This window comes from Electrona antarctica (genome assembly GCF_951216825.1).
Source record: "Electrona antarctica genome assembly, chromosome: 20".
Classification (NCBI taxonomy): Eukaryota; Metazoa; Chordata; class Actinopteri; order Myctophiformes; family Myctophidae; genus Electrona; species Electrona antarctica.
The window spans coordinates 5367975-5391552 of NC_136801.1; the positions used below are offsets into that span (position 1 = coordinate 5367975).

Below are 23578 nucleotides of genomic sequence, written 5' to 3' on the forward strand. Positions count from 1 at the left end.
GCAATTTACGTGAAATCTTTCACACATTTTCTTACTAGGCTGAGGAATATATCCCACCCTTTTCACATTGGCCTGTTATAGCGCCACCAACAGGTTGATTTTTGCAAAACACATTTTTGGAACAAAATGCCTCAAATCATCCAATTGCCATCAAAGGCAAACATGTTTAGATTACTCCTAAACATTTTGCCAAACATCTCACACAGTCCTATCCTCCTGGTGGAGACCTGTGCCCAGAAGGGCACTTTTTCTAGTTTACTCTGTATCTGTAGACTACTCTAACTGTGGTGCTGCCTCTGGTCTGTATCTGTAGGCTACTCTAACTGTGGTGCTGCCTCTGGTCTGTATCTGTAGGCTACTCTAACTGTGGTGCAGCCTCTGGTCTGTATCTGTAGGCTACTCTAACTGTGGTGCTGCCTCTGGTCTGTATCTGTAGGCTACTCTAACTCTAACTGTGGTGCTGCCTCTGGTCACTGAATTTGGATCAATAATGGTCTATTTTATCTATCCATCCAACCCACTGGGAAACCTGATCCGGGTCACCGGTCACTGCACCTATTATTGAACCAGTAATGCATTTGACGATGCACATACTGATACACTAGTTGATGCCATGACCAACTCTATAGTATAGACCAGGGGTGGGCAACTTTGACGATGGAGAGGGCCACTATATTTCCACACTCACTCCCTAGGGCCATATATTATATAAATAGCCGATCTACAAGAGATCTAGATCGGCTATTTTTGCTACGACATTGCTACGACATTCGATATTCGAATTGAAATCTTGAATTATTTTTTATTTTTGAATTGGAATCCTGAAAATTAACATTTTTATGTAATTTCAAACTATACTTGTGTTGAGCAATTGAGCTACTAATTTAGACTGCAGTAATTAAAGCGGGTCATGTTTGCATGTTGTGGAATTGTAAACAGCTGAAACCAATATTATATCAGTATTCTGACATTAACCTGAGGGCCGCATTAAGTGAAGGTGGGCCCCGGGCCGCCAGTTGCCCACCCCTAGTATAGACTATGTTTATCAGATGGATTGACGCCTGTTCAAATGATACAAGATGCATCTGTTGTTTTCCTACTATGTTCTGTTCTTTATATGTCTAATATCTTCTGGTCACGTCATATAGTATATTCTCTATAACTTGTTGTAAATATAATAGTACTTGGTGTCATCTTGTTCTCAAATGAACCATCATTAACCAATAACCACCCATTATTACTGTCATTTATTATCTTGTTGTTACATTGTATTGTTGTGTTATCGGCACATAGTCATTAGTCTCTGCTGAACATGTCTGTCTGCACTAACATTTTTGCTGCTTGTACCTACATGTACGAGAAACAAATAAAATGTGGCGCGCGCGCGCACACGCACACACGCACGCACACACGCACGCACGCACACACGCACACACACACACACACACACACACACACACAGACAGACACCTCGCCAACAGAGTACCAGTAGATGTCACTGTTTGATTGTTTTTTGCTTCCTCAATGTTTTCATTCTTCTGCAAACTACCAGCGCGTCTCTCTGTGTGGGTCCCGTGACAAATTTCATTTGGAACTTCTTGTCTTGATGTTTCCTGCTTTACAGACAGTTGAGTTGACAGAAGCGTATGAGTGACAAAAGACAAAAGACAGTACAGTCTGTCCTTTTTGAAGACTTGGAGAGGAGGGTGATTATCTAAAAGAAGAATTGAGTTCTGAAGAAGAAAGTAATCGTTAAGAACAATTCGGTTGCGGTTGCTTTTAGGAGTTTAGACCGATTTCTAACGTGCAACAACTTTGCCACCATGAAAACCACATGAAATAAGGTAAGTTAGATTGGATTGGGTTACTATTATTATCTTGCAAACACGCAGCATGGTCCCACATCGTAAGCTATCGAACTTAGTATACCGTAATTAAGTTACTGCTGTCCTCGACAACATACTTTCGAAGTTGTGATGCTTGGTTAGTTTTGGTTTAAAGAATCACAGAGCAACATGGCTGCATTACGTAACGTTTTTTCGGCTTCATCATGTCTTGAATTGAAAAGTTACAACGGTTTTGGACAAAGGTTTGATAGATTAGGTTAATGCAGCAGCAGAACATGTATAGACACACGCGACTATCTCAAGAGTTAGAAGAGAACTAGTAGTTTATTTAGTATTTAGAGCTCGCAATTCCTCGTGTGTGTGTGTTCAAACTGCTCATTTTGTTCCCATCAGCGCAGTACAGGACATTTTCCCATAATACACGTGATATGCTTGAGGTTCAGCAAACGTTTGACTACAATCACTACAGTATGAAATATGAATCTTGCCTCCTGTTAGGAACAAGTCATATCATTCCACAAAGTCATTTCATGTCACCGCCCTCTAAGCCATTCTTATATGTCCCACTCCCAGGCATGACCCACTGTCTAATATTAATATAGGCTACTGTCTAAATACTAATTTGTGGTATCTATGGGCTGGGTGCTGTTCTAATCCTTCCTCAAATCTCTCTTCAGTTTTACTAAAGAATCTGATATATATTTTAAAGTTGTGAGACCAGACCATGGTGTTATAAAATAACATTTGAGCACTGCACACAAATGTAGGCCTGCCTATTTATTTTCTTTGGGAAACAAAACAAAATAAATTTCATGGTGGATTATCTGGTTGTCATACAGTATAGCTTGTAGTCCTACATTGGCAAATGGCGATACCTCAAAGTATATCAACAAGCACTTAGGACATTAGGTCCAATGCATATCAATTGGCACAAGCATCGCATCGGCACAATCTTGCATGAGAATGTCATATCTGATACTGTGATTTCAGGTTTCGTGCTATTATACTGTATCTTTTGTGGAAGAGATAAAATATTTACAGCATCATATCTCATCAGATTACACCTCTACACCTGACCTACGTCAGCGTCTGAGAGTTAAGATAAGCTTGCTGATTGCTCAGATGTGCAAGTTGTCTTTTCTACCAGACACTCGGGTTGCATGCATTAGGACTGTCCGAGTTCAGGCAACTCACACTTCCCCTTTTATCTGATGGGAAAATGGTCTCAACATCTGAATCACATGTCAGCTCAGTTAGACACATTTTGACATCTAACCTGTGTTTGAGTCTGGATACATCTTTGCAGGGTGTTTCTTAAGTGTAGCAAACTACAAGTTGGTTTACATACTGTAAATGTTTTAGTTACACATATCTTTGTTTTTGTTTAGTTTTTTGCCAATATCGAGTACCATATGATTTCAGAGTATAATCAGCAGAATATAACAGGCTTATATACAGGACAGTAATCTCCTTGTCCGTGCACTCATGAAATTCACATGCCTGTAGGATTATTGTTGGTCACCCTCACTCTTCTAACAATTTATGGCCGTGTGCCTTTGCATTTGGCAGTGTATGCATGCAAGCCTGACTGAGCTTTCACTTGCTGTTCATTGTTGGCCAAGCTAGCCAACTTTGGTTAACAAGCCAGCCAGTCTTTTTTGTGCATTGTTGTTTTTCTTTTTTGTTACACACACATGCACGCATGCATGCACACCTAGTTGTCAGAACACACACACACACACACACACACACACACACACACACACACACACACACACACACACACACACACACACACACACACACACAGTGTCACACACACAGACACAAACACAGACAATGGTGTCCAACATCCTCTTGAGGATGTGCATTTGAACTAAGCAGGAAGAATGCTATTTTTGATCCTGTGTGTAGTAGCTAGCCCAGCATATTTGTGCCTGTCTGAACCAGTTATTTCATGTTGATGACTGTTGGCCTAAAGCCAGGCCTAGGCTATTGCATATACAGTACATTGAAAGTGTGCGAGTTATTCTACCGTGTTGCACAATAAATAAATAAAAACTGAAACTGAACTGTGGATTTACGGCAAAGTTTGATTGTAACAGATAGTGGGTGTGGCAACGTACAGCATTCCAAAGGAATGTGTAGCAGCCTTTAGTTATGGTTGTAGTTTATTTCCCTTTTGAACGAAGGTATTTGTGGAATGTTAAAAAGCGGGTCCTACCCAGCGACATTTAACCTAACCATGTGGCATATGCACACACAGATGAATGATACAGTGTAGGAGACTATATTCTTTTCACTGGAGGTGTTGTTGGCTGGTGAATTCCATGTTCGTTAACCGATCATATTCTACTAGCCAACAATTATTGTGTTTGTAATACAAAAGGTTTGTGTTGTGTTCAATGTTGGTTTGGTAGATATGGCAAACTTCACCAGCCACAAGCCAAATGTGCTGGCATGTGGCTGGGGTTAGCCTCCCACCTTAGTGGTAGAATGTTATTTTTTCAATACGTAATTTTCATTCAAGTCTAACGAGTTTTTGTTTGTATGTTAGTTAGCATAGCTATTTAGTTAGCCTGACTGTTAGTTTGTGCTTGTCGATGTGTTGGAGGGAGGGAGAGAGAGAGAGAGAGAGAGAGAGAGAATGAAAATGAAAGTAGACAGCGAGAGACTATCAATGAAGAGGGCATTGAAGGTCTCTCTGATTGCACTTGTTGCATTTTAAAGAGGGGTTGTCTCTTGCGTTTTCCCCTGCACAACGTGAGCAGCATGAGATCACTGCCGTCAGGGTGCATTCAGGAAGATCAACCAGGAGCCGTTTTCCCTGGGCACAGTTGGCAGCGTGTTACGAGAGAACCATGGGCAGAGGAGCGAGCAACTATAATGGTCGTGCTCTGAAGAAAAGGAATACTGAACAAACCACGCTGACCTCACTATCATCAAACAATGGTCAAAGTCAGGGCAGCAGACAAAGAGCTTTGTTGTAACAGGAAAAAAAGAATGACATAACAAAGGAAAATTGCAAATCTGCCTCTTTGTGAGATTGTATCTGGATCACATTGCTTACATTAGTGTATAATCTTTCTATACATTGCATGTCCAGAGTTCACTTTTCTGTTGAGTTCAGAATCAGAACTACTGGGTTTAAGTAGCTCATACAGTTGTAATGACTGCAAATATTACTCTTTCAGGTAGCTCTGGTCCATAGCGTTGGACCAGAGCTATCTACACACAAATCTCTTTGGCAAAAAATAGCAGTTCTCTATGCTCACACAACGTGTCACGTTGTAGATCGGCTATTTTTGGTAAATGTTCCCTAGAATATGCATGCTGGGGTTCAAACAAAGGGTTAAAAAAAGTTAAAAGGCGTGCGTGTGTGCGGGTGCACGGCACATGCATGTGTTGTTGCTGCTGCTAGTAATATAAGTAGCAAAGTATTAAAGTACAGAATTGCTCTGATGGATGGAGGCTGATAACTGATACGTAAAGTGGTATTCTTAATATTGCCGCCCATCTAATAATAATATATAATACTGACACCATTGTGGTGCTAGACTACCTCTTTACAATGTGGCTATACAAGAGGCTAACAGTCTATGATTGTGTGTGTGCGTGTGCGTGCGTGTGCGTAGCTATAATCTCTCAAACTGGTAGTACTGTCACCACCAGGCTGAAGGCATGGGGAGAGAGTATGTTTTGCACTCCGTCCGTCTGTCCGTGTGTCCGTCCGTCCGTTACCAGCTAATCTCCAGCACCGTTGGCCCGATCCATGCCAAACTTTGCACACACACACTCCCTAGATGCCAACGATGAACCTCTGCCCCAAAATTTCCAGAACGGCCTGTTATAGCACCACGAGGAGGCCGACTTTTGTAAAACACATTTTTTGCTTTTACTCCTCCAGATTTTGTCCAAAAAATCACGCAAATCGTTGTATCTCTATAGTCATGTGCTCAAGACGGATCTGTCCGATATTTCATATTCCATCCTAATTGGCTAACATTGGCTTTCAAAGTTTGCAGGACTGGCCCGTTTGGAACAAAAAGCGTCAAATCATGAACGCAGCGTGCAATTTACGTGAAATCTTTCACGCACTTTACCTACTAGGCTGAGGAATATATCCCACCCTTTTCACATTGGCCTGTTATAGCGTATACCATTTTTGGAACAAAATGCCTCAAATCATCCAATTGCCATCAAAGGCATAAGAACAAATGGCACCCTTTTCACATTGGCCTATTATAGCGCCACCAGGAGGCCACAACCTGACCTGCCCTGGTGGAGACCTGTGCCCCATGGGGCACTTTTTCTATTTATTACATCACCTAATCACAATTACTTGAGATAAATCGCAATTACTTTTGCATAATTGTTCATCTGTATGAATTCAACTGTTTCACACATTTCACACATTTTCAAACATTTTGTGAGTTTATATGTCAGCGCACTGAGCATCATGATTGTGACAGGTGACAGCCCTAGAAACCTCTGGACCGATTCAGTGCCAAATCTTTTGTATGCACATGGCCAGTAGGCTTACATATGTACCTCCACAGTTGTCTTGATTTGATACTTTTTTATTATTTTTTTATTTCTTTTTTATTAAAGCACATTTTGCAATAATGGAACATTATATTTAAAATCTGACAGATGAAGATACAAAATCATAGAGAAAGAGAATCTGTGAGGTAGAGGGAGAATGGGTTGTACTTGCCTGGTGTGAGTGTTTTACAGTATGTTTGTGAAACACCTCCAGAAAGCGCAGGGAAGCTGCCTCTCTTGTTTGCTTGGTTTGTGTGTGCATGTGACATGCATGTGTGTTGACATTGACTAATGGTCAGGATGTGGCAGGTTTAAATGTTGCTTAGTGGGCACTGGGCAGACAGACGGCGTTTCAAATTCCTATGTAAGAAACAATTCGTTCTCTTGTTGGGGTCCAGCTTATATTTCTCCTTTTTGGCAGAGCCTTCATGACGATGTTCCAGTTGTCTGGATGAAGTCTATCCTGGAAGGCTGCTAAAGCACTGGACCCTAGTCTGCAACCTCTCAACACTTTGAACTACCGAAAGCCACCATAATGGAGGAGGTGTCCGACTCCAACTGCCCCAATGTCAGCATTCCCTGCTACAATGAGCAGAGAGATAAGAAGAAGCGTTACACGGTGAGTTCAGAATTCTGCTCCGTTGCAAGTCAGTTGAGTCAAAAAGGTTTAGCTGGATTCCCAACTACGGACTACCAGTGTTTAACCATAGATTTGTCTGTTTGACCACAAGCATACCCCAAGCATAGTAGCGTACCATAACAGCACCAATGCAACTCCTTGCAACACAACCGTTTTATGGTCATGCCACACCACAATGCAACTGCTTGCAACTGCTTGCAACTGCCATTGGGGATAATGGTTTCATGCAACTATTCGCAACTAACTGTTTGGTTGCAAGGAGTTCCATGGCGAAACATTGGTGCGGTTTGAGCCTAATGCTGAGTTGTGTCGCCATAACAATAGATACTACTGTGGCAAGTTTATGCTAACGTGAGCTGTGCTCCCTTTTTTCAGGTTTACAAAGTCATGGTATGTGTGGGACATGGTCGTGAATGGTTTGTCTTCAGGCGATATGCAGAGTTTGATAAACTCTACAACACAGTGAGTTGTGCAGCGATGTCCTTAATCACACACTTTATTTGCATTTTATGTACATGGTATTTTGTATAAAAATATGTTTTTTTTTGACAAATAGGTTTTTATTGAGAACAGATTATAAATTGTTGTAGATTAAACATTGTGATATGAATTACATTTTCCTTTTATAGAAAACAAAAAATGAAAGAAAAAATACAAGGACAAAAAAGAGAAAGAAAACCCTCAACCCTCCCACCCATACTGCTCAGTGACACCGCATACTATAGAATAAAACCCTCAACCCTCCCACCCATACTGCTCAGTGACACCGCATACTATAGAATAAAACCCTCAACCCTCCCACCCATACTGCTCAGTGACACCGCATACTATAGAATAAACCCTCAACCCTCCCACCCATACTGCTCAGTGACACCGCATACTATAGAATAAACCCTCAACCCTCCCACCCATACTGCTCAGTGACACCGCATACTATAGAATAAACCCTCAACCCTCCCACCCATACTGCTCAGTGACACCGCATACTATAGAATAAAATAGTAATTTGAAAAATGGAAAACATCTGAAAGAAAATGTCGTACAGTCAACCACTGGTATACCATCAGTGGTATCCTGTCTATGAATTGTTTCTACTCAAGTAATGGACAAGGGGCAGCCAAACCTTATCAAATTGTTTCTCCCTGTTTCTCAGGAAATACCTTATTCTCTCAAGATGAAGCGTACTAGTCATTTCATTTAGCCAATGCTTAAATGCAGGAGCCTCCTCCTTTTTCCAGTGCGTCAAAATTAGGTTTTTTTTGCTGTAATCAGACCATATGAGAAGAGTTGTTTCTGTGCTCTCGTCAACCTAGGCATGGAGTCTGACAAACCCAGAATAATTAGTACAGGATCGGGGTCAATATGAATACTCAAAATATCAGAGAGTGTCTCAAATATCTTAAAAATATGTTTTTTAATCTGATGACTATTTCCCCCCTATTATGCAGTTAAGGAAGCAGTTTCCTTCTTTGAACTTGAAAATCCCTGCCAAGAGAATATTTGGGGACAACTTTGACCCAGGTAAGTGTTTTCACACTGTGCTCTTCTTAACACTCTTTCTAAAACATATATATACTCATTAAGCAAACTAATTTGATCATGTGATATTGTAGGTTAGGTTATATAAGATTTGAGACCATGCCCAAATGCATTAAAGCAATTCTTCTCGATGCCCATTTGTTCCTACAGAGTTCATCAAGCAAAGACGAACAGGATTACATGAGTTTATCCAGCGGCTTGTCACGCATCCCCAGCTTTGCAACTCGTATGTATAATTTTACTCACTGCTACAACCCATTTTGGGCGGGAACCCCTTTTGGTGTTAGCATTATGTTATGCTTTAGCTATTGAAAAATAGCAGATCTACAAGCTCATAGCGCGCCACCGAGTGGCGCGCTACGAGCTTGTAGGTCTGCTATTTTTGAAAAATCGAAGAACGACTGACATAGAAACATAGCTTTTTTAGAAAACTGTCAGGATGTAGAAGACATTTTTAGAATCTGATCTCAGGTCAAAGTGGGTTAAATGACTGACTCCATCAAATCTACAGTCAATACTCCAATGGCCTGAGATCAGATCAAATTGGATCATCCATGTTTCATCTTGACATGAAGAAAAACAATAGAGCACTGCCATGTGGTAAAGTGATGTTCCAACATGTAAATGTGACTGCTCTGTCTGTACCCCTTTAACTCTGCAGCCCGGATGTGAGGGCCTTCCTACAGATGGACAAAACCCAAAACTTTTCAGATGGTTCTGAGGATGAGGATGACAAAGTAAGTGACTCGCCATGCAGACATTTGCACAAAGCTTTGGTTAGTAAAGAGGGAAGTAGTTTGAATGTTAGTGTCAGATTGTGGGCTTGCAGGCTAAGGGCCGATTCATACTCCTATTTTAGAGCCGAATAAAAGTCGGTTCGGCTCTGTAGAGCCTACAATGTGACGTCATTTGAGGTTCGGGGGGGTGGGTACCGTCCTAAAGTCGGCTCTTCGGTGCTACTGAAAATTTCTGACGAGCCGAAATCATTTCGGCACTACAGCGCCGAAACAGCGCTAAAATAGGAGTATGAATCGGCCCTTAATTACCGTATTATACATTATGCCTACTGAAATCTGATACCTAGTGGCAAACAGTACTGGGTTTGGTGATGTTCTATATTGTCAGTATTAGCTTTGTTTGCGTTTGTTTACGGGCTAAAAGAGCTCCTCCACCGTACAATGTAAAGTCAACGAGGAGCATATTTTGAATGATCAATTTCTAGTCAAAGGAACAATTAATTTTGATTTCTTGCAAATGTTTGAAGTTACATCATGGCACGGTAACCAAAAACTACGAGCCAGCCAGGACTCGAACCTGGAATCTTCTGCTCCGTAGGCAGACGTGTTATCCATTGCGCCACTGGCCCTGTATTATGAACATATCTGTCTAGCCCTTTAAGCCTATAGTTCAGACCAACGATGCGTGACCAGAGGGACTCTAAAATATACTCTCTCCATTTGTTTGTTCGCTCACTCTTTCTCTTACAGGCAGGTGTGTGTGTGTGTGTGTGTGTGTGTGTGTGTGTGTGTGTGTGTGTGTGTGTGTGTGTGTGTGTGTGTGTGTGTGTGTGTGTGTGTGTGTGTGTGTGTGTGTGTGTGTGTGTGTGTGTGTGTGTGTGTGTGTGTGTGTGTGTGTGTGTGTGTGTGTGTGTGTGTGTGTGTGTGTGTGTGTGTGTGTGTGTGTGTGTGTGTGTGTGTTAATTTGAGAAACCTAATTGTGTGAAATGTGTTGCAATTTGTTGCTTGTGATTGGACAAGTCTTGCAACTCAATTAGCCGGCATCAGCCAAGTGATTCAGACCGATGGGATGTTTCTCTGCAACATTCTAAAACTATGTTGTCGCAAATGTTTGACGGTCTGAACTAGGCCTTAATTGTAGTGTATAGCCTTAACCCGTTTTGGGCGGGAACCCCTTTTGGTGTTAGCATTATGTTATGCTTTAGCTATTGAAGAATAGCAGATCTACAAGCTCATAGCGCGCCACCGAGTGGCGCGCTACGAGCTTGTAGGTCTGCTATTTTTGAAAAATCGAAGAACGACTGACATAGAAACAGCTTTTTCAGAAAACTGTCAGGATGTAGAAGACATTTTTAGAATCTGATCTCAGGTCAAAATGGGTTAAGCCTTGCCAATGGATGAGTGTTCACTGCTCCATACATGGCCTCCAGTCACACCATAGACACTGATCTAGGTAATGTTTTCTCATATGTTTAACAGAACAACTCGACCTCCAGAAACATTAACCTGGGACCGTCTGGAAATCCACAGTATGTTCCACGCAAATGTGCTTTAAAGAAAAGTCACTAACAATGCCTGCAATTGTTTATTTTTTAACCTCATCACTGTCCTAGTCTTTTTTTCTTTTATTGACATTTTCACATTTCGCCGGGGGCTGGGTGGGGGCTTCGATCTCCCTAGGGGGAACGGGTGCCCCCCATTCCATTTTTCTTAATTTTACTGGTTACTCGATTTTACAAAATTTGACAATTTTTTTTCCTTTTCTTTTTTTTTCACAAATTTAAAAAATTGTTAAAATGTAAAAATTTAAAAAGTATAAAATAATTATGTCTAATTCCTAAAATGACGCTTTCCCGGTCGTAATGGCTTAATTGAAACTACACTATTAATTTTCCCCAGCAACCCAATCAGAATGAAAATACTTGGTTCGACTACTTAAATTCCCTGGCTTATGTTTTAAAACAATAATTATTTTGTTTTTTTTCCAGTGCTAAGCCTACAGACTTTGACTTTCTAAAGGTCATCGGAAAAGGGAGTTTTGGAAAGGTATGTGTCATAAGGAATTGATTGATTGAATACTTTATTAACAGTTTGCAAATAGTACAGTGGTATTATACACTGATGCTATTGCTAAAGGGATAACACAAAAAGCCACAAGGACTTGTTTGTAGGAAAAACAACAACTTAATATTTCACTTTCAACTCCTGGAGGGATGAATAGTAGTGTATTGAATCTAATTTAAATATAAAGCTACTTTGTAACTGTTCAGAGAAGAAAAAAATCTAATCATGCATTTTCAGGTTGGGATACCAATTCTATCCAATCAGGATGGAGAACGCAGTCAGAAAACAGATTAAACGGAAGTGGAATTGTGACACAAAGTCATCAGAGAAACATACTCTCCTGATTGGCTGATTACCTGAAAATATTTTTTCTGTTTATTAAAGAGCTGGAGAGACCGGGAGACCCCTGTTATTGAACAAACACTCTATAGCAATGATTACTATCAGAATATAGCAATGATTACTATCAGAATATAGTGATTTAACCTTTTAACAACAAACGTTTTGTACTTTTGTTTTAACCAGAAATTATCACTTATCCTACCTTTAATAATGTGGACAGAAACATAATTGAATGTATGTAGGTCACGCAGCTGCTTGAACCACTGCAGGTGATTTTGAGCATTTCATTGGGTCTGTTGGATAAGCAGTTTTACTTCTGCATCTAAACTAATGACCTCACTGGGTGAGGAAGTGAGAGTCTCTTAACTATTTAGACACACTGCGTTATTGCTATGTAGGCAACTATTGTTCTTCTGGCCCCAAAACTGTGGAATGCACTTCCCGTTGCAATCAGAACTGCAGCATCACTCCCAATCTTCCACCGTAGTCTGAAAACCCACCTTTTCAGACTCCATCATGGCCCATAGCACTTACCCTACCCCCTTAGATAGCACTTTTTAGACTTAGATAGCATTTGAAACAGTCATGTAGACAGCACAATAATTGCATTGTATGTAGTCATAGCACTTCATAGGACATATGTATAGCATATATGTATAGTTTATATGTATAGTGTCATTATATAGATATGTTCTAGTTACTTAGCTTATGCATGTTTCATGATAAATGCATTTTTATATATGTGATGTATTCCCATGCTTTTTTGTTCTTGCTTAATGTAAATCGCTCTGGATTAAGAGCGTCTGCTAAATGCCTAAATTGTAAATTGTATTGTCTGTGTAGTTGACACCGTGCTTTCTCTCCCCTGTGATGAAGGTTTTCCTTGCAAAGCGGAAACACGATGGAAAGTATTATGCTGTCAAAGTCCTACAAAAAAGGGTCATTCTCAACAGAAGAGAGGTAATTGTAGTGTACTCTATCCCCCTGACCCTAGCCATATACAATAGAAGTTTTTGTTGAAAAAATTAAACCATTTTGGCAAATAAATGGAAAAAATGGAAGTGAATCACTTGGAAATGGAAAAAATCCTTAAGGTAAAATTGAGGAAATCTCCTCTGTTATATCTCTTGGGGGCAGACCCAAATGTAAATATGAGCTCTGCTCATAGGAAACTATTTGATCTATTTAGATTATTGGCAAAGAAATGTATCTTAATTTTATGGAAGACAGATGACATACCTTCAGAATGTGGACGGCCCAAATAATGTCACTATTACCATTGGAGAGACTTAAATATGAAATACAAAATAAGGCAGATGTATTCGTAGAGGTATGGACCCCCTTTTTGGATTATATCGAAGAGCGCAGTTGATTCTGTGTATAGGCCAGAACCCACCTTCACTTGCACACATGCATTTCACAACCCTGTACCACTTGGAAATTATTATTATTATTTTTTTTTTCTTTTCTTTTCTTTGTTTCTTCATTGTTGTTAGCTTTTTTTTAAGTAACTGTCTTGTATTGTGTTGTCCTTTGTGTCTATGTAAAAAAAACCTCAAAATAAGTTTCTGTTGATGCTTAATAAATCACCTTTTCTTTTTCTTAAATTAGCAAAAACACATCATGGCAGAGCGCAACGTGCTGCTGAAGAATGTGAAACACCCCTTCTTGGTTGGGCTGCATTATTCCTTTCAGACTACAGACAAGTTATACTTTGTCTTGGATTTCATCAATGGTGGAGAAGTGAGTACTTTTATGAATGATGCACTCATGAAGCAATGAGTCACTGGGCTCAGGAGAAACCCAGAATAGCAATATTACACACACTGCTTCCATAGAGAGAGATGCATGATGTTGAAGTAACATGTACTATAGTAGTGAGTAAACAAACAGGTCTATGAGTCTGAATTTAACCTAGATTGTTTGATGCATTAACCCATTTAGGCCTGACGTCGAAATAAAATTCATTTTTACGATTTTTCAAAAATAGCAGACCTACAAGCTCGTAGCGCGCCACTCGGTGGCGCGCTATGAGCTTGTAGATCTGCTATTTTTCAATAGCTAAAGTATAACATAATGCTTAGTTAAAACACCAAAAGGGGTTCCCATCCAGAATGGGTTAAACTACTATATTCTATACTATATATTTTGACTGTTACACATCTGTAGCAACTCATAATGTAATAATTATGTAATAAAAACATGAGCGCATAACGTCATAACAGATTTTTCTATAATGTAATAATGTTATAATGTGTTACGTTATGAACGAACACATGGCAGTTCATAATGTAATAAAAGTTCATAATGTAATAATGGCCCATATTGGTGAGAAAAGTTGACTTTCTTATGGCCCATTTAGTCTTACACTGTCATATTTATGACTTCTGTTGACAAATGTAGACTTTCTTATGGCCCATGTTGTTGACAAAAGTCTTACACCCGAAGATCAGTATCTTCGGGTTACTTCAGTAACCTCAGTTAGATAAGTGACTCGAGAGAGAGTCATATGGTGTCCAAGCCACTAGATGGTCAACTCCGAGCGTATCAGGTGGCTAGAACTGCCTGTGTGTGTGTGTGTGTGTGTGTGTGTGTGTGTGTGTCCAGCTGGTGCTCGTTGACGCTCATTAATGTCAAGGCAATTGACATGTTTATGTTGGAATGTTGGAATGTTTATGCACTGTTAAATACTAGGTCTACATCTATTCTAAGGTAGCATATACTTGTATAGACATATATCACCCTGTGCTCATACTGTGCACGAATGTGCACAGTATTAGCACATTTATATGATATACATCTTTGTGTTTGAAACTTTGAACACAAAATGCATTTTGAGAACCCACACATTTCTGCGCTTTGCGGCCGCCCAACTCACAATCCTTCTACAGTTGTGGCCCCCGGACTAATCTAGTTGAATACCTCTGGACTAGGGTCTAGGAAGCTGTAATCTCGGTCAATGAATTGAATCTCAATTGAATTGAATTGAGATTCAACTAAATGAATTGAATTGAGATTCAATACAATTCAATATACTGGCCATGATACTGACCATGATACTAGCATGATACTGATCACTGGCCATGTTACTGACATGATACTGACTTTATACTGACCATGATACTGTGATGATACTGACCATAGCATGATACTGATCATCAGTGTTGGGACGTAACGTAACGTAAATAACGTGTTACAGTAGCGCCGTTACTTTAGGCGGTTACTGTAGCTGTAACGCTTTATAAAAAAAAATCAGTAACTTTGTTACCGTTACTACATGGTGCGTTATGCCGTTATTCTTCCGTTATTTTTCTCGGGGGACTAGGAGAACTGTCAGTCTGCTTGTATGCAGATTGCCTGCAGTGTGAGACAGTGCGGGGAGAGAGTGCCGTCGCTACGTATACGCAACTCAACACGCCGAGGGGGCCAACAAAATGAAGTGCCAAGCCGAACATCATAATAACAATTTCACAACAATCTCCGCGTAATAAGGAGCAGCCGTGTGTGCATCCTCGCAAACGGCAAAAATAGCCGATCTGAATGAGGAAATGCAGCGCTCTCATTGGGAGGGGGGGGGGGGGGGGGGGGGCAGCACAAATATCCGACTGTGTGTGTGTGTGTGTGTGTGTGTGTGTGTGTGTGTGTGTGTGTGTGTGTGTGTGTGTGTGTGTGTGTGTGTGTGTGTGTGCGCGTGTGTGCGTGTGCGTGCGTGCGTGCGTGCGCACATGTGAGCGAGCGAGATAGAGACAGACAGAAACTGAAAGAGGCTGCGCGTGTGTGACAGTGTGCGTAGCCTACATGTGAGTGAGTGAGCGAGCGAGCAAGAGAGACAGACAGATACTGAAAGAGACTTTGTGCGCGTGCATGCGCGCGTGTGTGTGTGATAATCAAACCTATTACTTCTGGTTTGGTCTTACTTTGTTTATAAATCCAGACTCAAATTAGCCCCACGTCCGTTTTGGACTTGGGGCAGCTCACCGGAACCGGGCTGGCACCCTGAGTGCGTTCCTGTGGGTCTGGAAGTTCCTGTGGGTCTGTTTTGTAACGAAAATGTTACTTTTCACAGTAACACATTACTTTTTGGTTTAAGTAACAGTAAAGTAACTAAGTTACTTTTGAAATGATGTAACTAGTAACTGTAACTAGTTACTTTTTTAAAGTAACGGTCCCAACACTGATACTGATCACTGGCCAGACAGTGTAAGACTTTATGGGCCATAAGAAAGTCTACATTTGTCAACAGAAGTAATAAATATGACAGTGTAAGACTTTTCTCACCAATATGGGCCATAAGAAAGTCTACATTTGTCAACAGAAGTAATAAATATGACAGTGTAAGACTTTTCTCACCAATATGGGCCATTATTGCATTATGAACTTTTATTACATTATGAACTGCCATGTGTTCATTCATAACGCGTAACACATTATTACATTATTACGTTATAGAAAAATCTGTTATTACGTTATGCGCTCATGTTTTTATTACATGAGCTGATTATTACATTATGAGTTTTTATTACATTTAAATTATTACATTATGAGCCCTTATTACATTATGAGCAGTTATTACATTATGAGTTGCTACACATATCTCTTTAATATTCCACTGTGGTCCTGGTTGAACACTGAAACCAGGATGCATTTCGTTACAGTACAGCACTTTCCTCACCTCTCACACCTTGGAATAGTTAAGTCATATGCGTTTGCTTGTGCCCTGAGTGTCAAGCCTGCAGTCCCGCTTGTGGGCGTTTTCCATGTAGCCTGGCATTGCCAGACTGATCACATGGGATTCACTTGCAAGTTCCTGGATGAGCATCAGAGCCATTATATGAGGGTAGTACAAGTCCTGTCCACATTTTTTAAATGATGAGTTTCCACCCACTTACACATGGTTTTTTTACTCCCCTGTACCACTCAGACTGCCCAGGCATCGTGTGGTGTCTGGTGATAGCTACTCTGTTTGCTAAATCAAATTTTTAGTACTAGTGACACACTTTCATTGATCAAGTAGTAAGCTACATTTTCCTAAGCATTTCTGAAGCTTAAACCATTCTGTACGGGAACCCCTTTTGGTGTTTTAACTAAGCATTATGTTCTACTTTAGCTATTGAAAAATAGCAGATCTACAAGCTTGTAGGTCTGCTATTTTGGAAAAATCGTGAAAATGTGGCACAAATATTTGAATATAATCTTTCAGAAGACTTTTTATTTATTTCGACGTCAGGCCTAAATGGGTTAAGTGCAGCCGAGATTTCTGCTGCTGTCTGAAGACGAAAAGGATCAGTGACGCCACTGCTATATACAGACTGTGTAGCCGGCGGAATCAGTTTGGTATGATGATGCATCATGCACCAATCCTTGGGCTGATTCCTGCGACTTGTCTACTGCTTGTGAATGACTCTTTAGTTTAGGAAAATAACATTTCCAAACAAAGATAAACCATCTTTCCGATGCTAATTTTGAAAAGCGTTTCTTGTGTTGCTTGAAACAAATGCCTCTTTTGAGAAAAATCAGGGCCCAGCCTGGCCACCTCATCCTCAAAGGACTTGTTTCCGTGCAGATAGATCTCATTCACACACATGCATGCGCGCACACACTCTACACTCTCTACTCTCTTTGTCATCAACTCTTATTTGGAGCAGTGCGTACGGATTGCATTTTTATCTTCCTCTCAAACACACGCATGCACACACGCACGCACAGACGGACAGGTCAAGCGCGACCAACCAGTCCCTTCTGTTTTGTAAAGTTGTTACCACACGTTTCAATGCCCGCCTACAGTATGTGAATATGGTACCTCGTGGATAAACAAAATACACCCCATAGCCTCCAAGAAAGGTTTTTTTTTTAACATACAACTGTGTTATGACAGTGACACTGTGATGGCTGTGCATTCTTTCTGGCTCACAACTGGAATCTGTGAGCAGAACTTTCCACATTAGAATAAATACTTCCTGACCACTTGTGCAGTGTAAGCCAGTGTTACTCTATGAAAATATTTATTGGCATATTTACACATACCATTGAAGCACTGGCAGAAACAAGGCATACAGTTAGTGCCCGAGAGAGAGAGAGAGAGTGTGTGTGTGTTGCGTGTGTGTGTGTGTGTTGCGTGCGTGCACGAACGCACGCATCATTTGTCTGTAATGTAACATCTTAATGCGTTCCATCTTCTTTGTTTTCTTTTTTCTGATGCAATGAAGCTGAGGGCAGCGCCGAAATATGGCTGCAGCTGTGTAGTTCTAATTGTTGTCTCTATCCCCCGTTACTGCAATGAATGTCACTGAAACAAAGTCCAATCAACTCTGTTGACATGGCAATAAAGTATTGAATCATGAATGTGTGGCTGGGTATTATACTTTTGCTCATTTAAGGTTGGCACAGTCTGTGGTAAATGCTTTCAAGCTGGCTGACTGTAATGCACTCATGAGGAGTTATTCTTATTCTTACTAGACAATGCAGGTCATGACTAATCACTTGACTTTATGAATCTTGATCATATGCTGGTAAAAAAAAATATGTGTGCTTTGTTCTGTCTTGATCTAAATCGGCACCTTATTGTTTTAGCTATTCTTCCATCTTCAAAAAGAACGGACATTTCTGGAGCCCAGAGCAAAATTCTACATTGCTGAAATGGCAAGTGCACTTGGATATCTACACTCTCTCAATATTGTTTACAGGTATGTATACGTACGTGTTTTCTCCAGCTTGTCTAGCTTGCCCCCCACAATAACATTATGAATAGCGAAGTTAAGATCCTTAAGAACCTGGAGAACTTTTAGATTTATTTTAGAGTTGCTTTTACTAGCCCTTAGCACTAATCCTTATTAAGTTATCTGTGCATGCAGTCATGTGTACAAATGTGAAATTGTAGTTTAACTAACATGTGAATGCAATTATCTGTCACAAGAGTAGCCTATGTCCTCATATTACCTTTAACTAGTATCCTTGTGATGTGATTTGTTCCATTCTTTGTTACAAATTCCTAAATAAATACAGATATTTTTGTGTTTTTTATTGTCGCAGGGACTTAAAGCCAGAAAATATCCTTCTTGACTATGAAGTGAGTATTGGATTTAGTTTGCACATTTGAAAGTTTGAATTGATTTTGGGACTCTGCGCTCTGCTAGGGATTGTATACAGATTTGCTGAAACAATAATGGCTGCATATGATAGGTCTGCCTTTTTGTCTACCTAGCGGCTTATGAATTGGTCAAATATGCTTAGGGTCGATTCATACTCCTATTTTAGAGCCGAATAAAAGTCGGTTCGGCTCTGTAGAGCCTACAATGTGACGTCATTTGAGGTTCGGGGGGGGCGGGTACCGTCCTAAAGTCGGCTCTTCGGTGCTGCTGAAAATTTCTGATGAGCCGAAATCATTTCGGCACTACAGCGCCGAAACAGCGGTAAAATAGGATTATGTATCGGCCATTAAGAGTCATGGTCAGTTTCAGGGGTTGGTTTTAGGTTTTTTAGGTGGGTTCGTTAGGAAAGGAGTGGCTTAGGACTTTAGGTGGGATTGTGATTAGGAATACTAGTCATGAAAAGATAAGGATACCTACCGAATATACCCGGAATAGACGTACATTTTCAGCCACCATCTATATCTAATGGAACAAGTGTATCAGTCATTTACAGTTTCAGCCGAGTAGAATATGTGATTGGATTAGGCCTTACCCATGCTTTTCTTGGTTAGCCTCATTGAGAAAGTGAGGGGGCAGTGACTGGTGGTGGCGGCGGTGGCGGTGGGGGGTCTAACATGGCCAACATTCCATGGCAACAATAGATCCCTCAGTGCCCAGGATAATGAACAGCTTGTACGGTCAGTCACGGTCTAAAAATGTGCCTGTCTCCTCTCTTTTATAGGGACATATAATTTTGACGGACTTTGGATTATGTAAGGAAGGCATCTCCCAGGCTGATACCACATCGACATTTTGCGGGACACCTGAGGTATCAGAGCATTCAGTTGTGTAGATAATGTGTGTGTCATTACTGTCAATGTTTTCCACACAAGCCTCACCATCTGTGTCAAAGTTACAATTATTAACTAAGTGTGGTTAATAATCAGACAAGATCTAATTTACAGTATCTTTTCTTGGAGCCATAATATGTACAGCATATGTTGCCTAAGGTCCTCCAGGATAATAAACTAAAACTAGTCATACTAATTCATAATTGTGAATTGCTGTTGCTGCATGAAATCTTATGTTTTTATGCTTTTTTTCCTCTCAATCATACAAGTATCTTGCTCCAGAGGTTCTGCGGAAGCAGCCCTATGACAACACTGTAGACTGGTGGTGCCTGGGCTCAGTGCTCTACGAAATGCTATTTGGCCTGGTGAGTTTCTTCCCGTGTACCGTCTCTTCAAACTTATGAAACTGAATCACATACCATTTCACTTTGTTGTTCGCCCACTTACACAAAATACGTAAATCAACAGTTCAAGAGTAATAAGGAAGGATACAGTATTAAAGAGCTTGATTATGTGCAGACTAATAACACAAGCGATATCGTTATCTGAATATACAATGACTCATACAGTATGACAAGCCATGAACAAGGAATACGTTTTCAACAAGCTTTGTCAGTGTCATTGAGAAGCTCTGCCTGTCCTTCTTTGCTATTTTATCATAATAGGGCATAGAAATATTATAAAATCTCATTAAACCACACCTTTATGCTATTTGAAGATCTGATGCCTATAAAATGGTAAATGGTGCATTTATATAGCGCCTTTATCCAAGGCGCTTTACATAGATTGTGCATTACATTCACCCATTCACACACACATTCATACACTGATGGCGGCGGAAACCATGCAAGCTACCAACCAGCACATCAGGAGCAATTAGGGGTTCAGTGTCTTGCTCAAGGACACTTCGACACTAACTCTGGGGGAGCCCGGGTTCGAACTGGCAACCTCTACCCCTAAGCCACCACCGCCCCTTATCATAAAAGCAATTGACAGTTCACTTCATATTTTTCCACACATTTTCCTCAATGTCATCTTTCAGCAGCTTGGCGTTTTGTCCTTTTAAGGTGGACTTTTCCACAGAGAAATTGCTCTATTCCCTCCTCCATAATCTAAGTCTCCACGGAGATTGAACTTCACCTTACATTTTGTTGTGTGTGAAAGATATGCCACAGAGTGATATAGAACTGTACAAAGATGTTCTATTAATAGCCAATACCATGGTATACTATTGTTATTATACCACACTAAGCAGTATCTTTTTTTGTTGTTGAAACTGAGTTATGTTATTGCTTGAAGCCTTGATAATGTTTCTTTTGACCACAAATCTTAGAAAGTTCTAAGTGAAAAACTGTTTTGAACTGCCAGTTATTCCCCTACATATACATTTTGTGTCTCTTTCATTTTCCAGCCTCCGTTCTACAGCAGGGACACACATGAGATGTATGACAACATACTCCACAAGCCGCTGACCATGCGCCCTGGCGCGTCCAGCACAGCCTGGTCTCTCCTCCAGGCACTGCTGGAAAAAGATGGTGCTCACAGACTCGGATCTAGAGATGACTTTGTAAGTGATGTTTTTTGTTGCTGCACATCCACTTGTCTTTGTTGAATGGAGTCTGTCGTTCTTCTCCCCAAATAGTCTAGTAGCCAGCCCATAGAGCCCCATTGTGAACCCGGACAAACACTCATTGGGCTAAAAACGGCCATGCCCAATTGTGCTGACATCACATTTGTGATGACGGCAATGGCCGTTTTAGCCCAATGAGTGATTTTTTGCAAAACTAATGCTTGGAATGGATTCAGCATCATGAAAACCCCCTAGTTTGACATGTCACACGCTACATAAAGCATGATGAAATTTTGAATATTTTGCCTTCTATAGGTTGTTAATGGTATGGTCACATATTATGCCAATTACGAAAATTGCTCAACATATGCAAGTTAGCATCTGGCAGTTTCTACATGCTGGGGACCCATACTAAACATTTATAACATAAAACAGGTTCACATTCTGGCTACTAGACTAAAAGCTTTCCCCATATTTTCAATTTGTCTCCCTCTGGTGGATAATCTATAAACGCACACTAGTCAATACTTATTGTCGGTCAATACTTCAATACTTCTGGCCTGCTTACTGACAAATAAAAACTCATGTTTAATTATTATTATTATTTTCAGAATGAGATCAAAGCACACAATTTCTTTTCCTCCATCAACTGGGATGACTTGGAACAGAAGAAAATCCCTCCTCCATTCACACCAAATGTGGTAAATATGTCCTTTTTTTCCCCCCATCTCATCCTATGTCATAATATCTCATATGGATAATTGCTTCTAATCGTACGTATGCATGGCATGCCATATATATGTATTTTAATAATATGTTAACCTTCCCTGTGTCTTAACCTATTCTGGGCGGGAACCCCTTTTGGTGTTAGCATTATGTTATGCTTTAGCTATTGAAAAATAGCAGATCTACAAGCTCATAGTGCACCACGAGTGGCGCGCTACGAGCTTGTAGGTCTGCTATTTTTGAAAAATCGTAAAAATGTGGCACAAATCTTTGAATATTTCAGAGCGAACGTTTTTTTTATTTCGACGTCGGGCCTAAATGGGTTCATATGTTAACCTTCCCCTTTTCCATCTTTCCCCTGTGCTTTCATAGAATGCTCCCTATGACATCACAAACTTTGACCCTGAGTTCACAGATGAGACGGTCCCCAACTCCGTCTGCTGGTCTCCTGAACATTCCATAGTCAATGCCAGTGTAATGGAGGCAGACGATGCCTTTCTGGGCTTCTCCTATGCACCACCTTCAGATGATTCCTTCTTATGAAACTTCCTCCCTAAGCGTATACTTGACTTGCCTTAACTTGTCTTGTTTTGATTAAAGGGAAGAATTTATACCATGGATTATTGGATTAACCCATTCAGAGAGACCAAAGTGGAGCATTTGAGAAAACATACGTAGCACTTACGAAAGAATTTGGCAAGAATGTGTATAAAAAAGTTTATTTTTTACCAAATTGTATTTATATAACAAATTGTATTTTTAAGAAATATGGACCACCTTTTCTTTATTAATAACATTATGCAACTTCATTGGTTGTTCCTAAAATGAGCATTTGTTGTGTGTGTATGTGGGGGGGGGGGTCTTCATGTAATTCTCTTGGTAAAATGAACAAATTTTGTCACTCAATATATAAAGTTCGGGCATCTGGTTAGGACGCCTCTCGGGAGGTCCTCGACGCACGTCCCACTGGGAGGAGACCCCGGGGCAGACCAAAGGCGCAGTTGGAGGAAACACATCGACTCACTGGCCTTGGAACGTCTCGGAATCCCCCAGGAGGAAGTCACTAATGTTGCTCTGGAGAGGGAAGTCTGGAGCACTCTGGTGGAGCTGTTGCCCCCGCGACCCGACTACGGATAAGCGGTTGAAGATGGATGGATGGATGGATGTCTATGAAAGTAGATCTACTTTTAGGACATTAAATGTCACCACATATTTTGCATTGAGATGAACTGTAGAAGGTGTTCTTGTTGTATTTACTGTAAAGAGCTATAATATTCATTTAGGGTGAATTTAGCTTTCAGCTGGAAATTGGGAATACTTGAGGTCACTGTATATAGCATTATTATGGTTGACAGGTCAATGCATTTTCTGATATAAATGTACATAATATGTATTTCATATTTTTCATTGAACTTTATGTCTTAGCAAATACTTACATCAATGTCATTTTGTTTACTTTGTTTATCCTTCATCTCACTCAAAAAGTAACTCATTTATTGATCATGACAGAAATGTACAATAATTGCCAGGCAATCAAGAGTAGACTACTGCTGGGCAATATTAAACATAATATAAATTCAGTCTGTGGAT

The 23578-nt window shown here is 40.4% G+C and overlaps 1 protein-coding gene across 1 annotated transcript; it reads left to right on the forward strand.

The window, feature by feature from the left end:
- Positions 1 to 1519: 1519 nt before the first annotated feature.
- Positions 1520 to 23568, forward strand: sgk3 (serum/glucocorticoid regulated kinase family member 3). Its single transcript, XM_079489039.1, has 18 exons — positions 1520 to 1844; positions 6814 to 7011; positions 7408 to 7494; positions 8481 to 8553; positions 8722 to 8797; positions 9233 to 9308; positions 10788 to 10837; positions 11297 to 11354; positions 12591 to 12674; positions 13326 to 13457; positions 18285 to 18397; positions 18744 to 18780; positions 19584 to 19670; positions 19962 to 20057; positions 21104 to 21259; positions 21874 to 21963; positions 22361 to 22885; positions 23136 to 23568. The coding sequence occupies exons 2-17, from the start codon at positions 6928 to 6930 to the stop codon at positions 22529 to 22531; spliced, it is 1470 nt and encodes a 489-aa protein (XP_079345165.1). The 5' UTR covers positions 1520 to 1844; positions 6814 to 6927; the 3' UTR covers positions 22532 to 22885; positions 23136 to 23568.
- Positions 23569 to 23578: the final 10 nt, after the last annotated feature.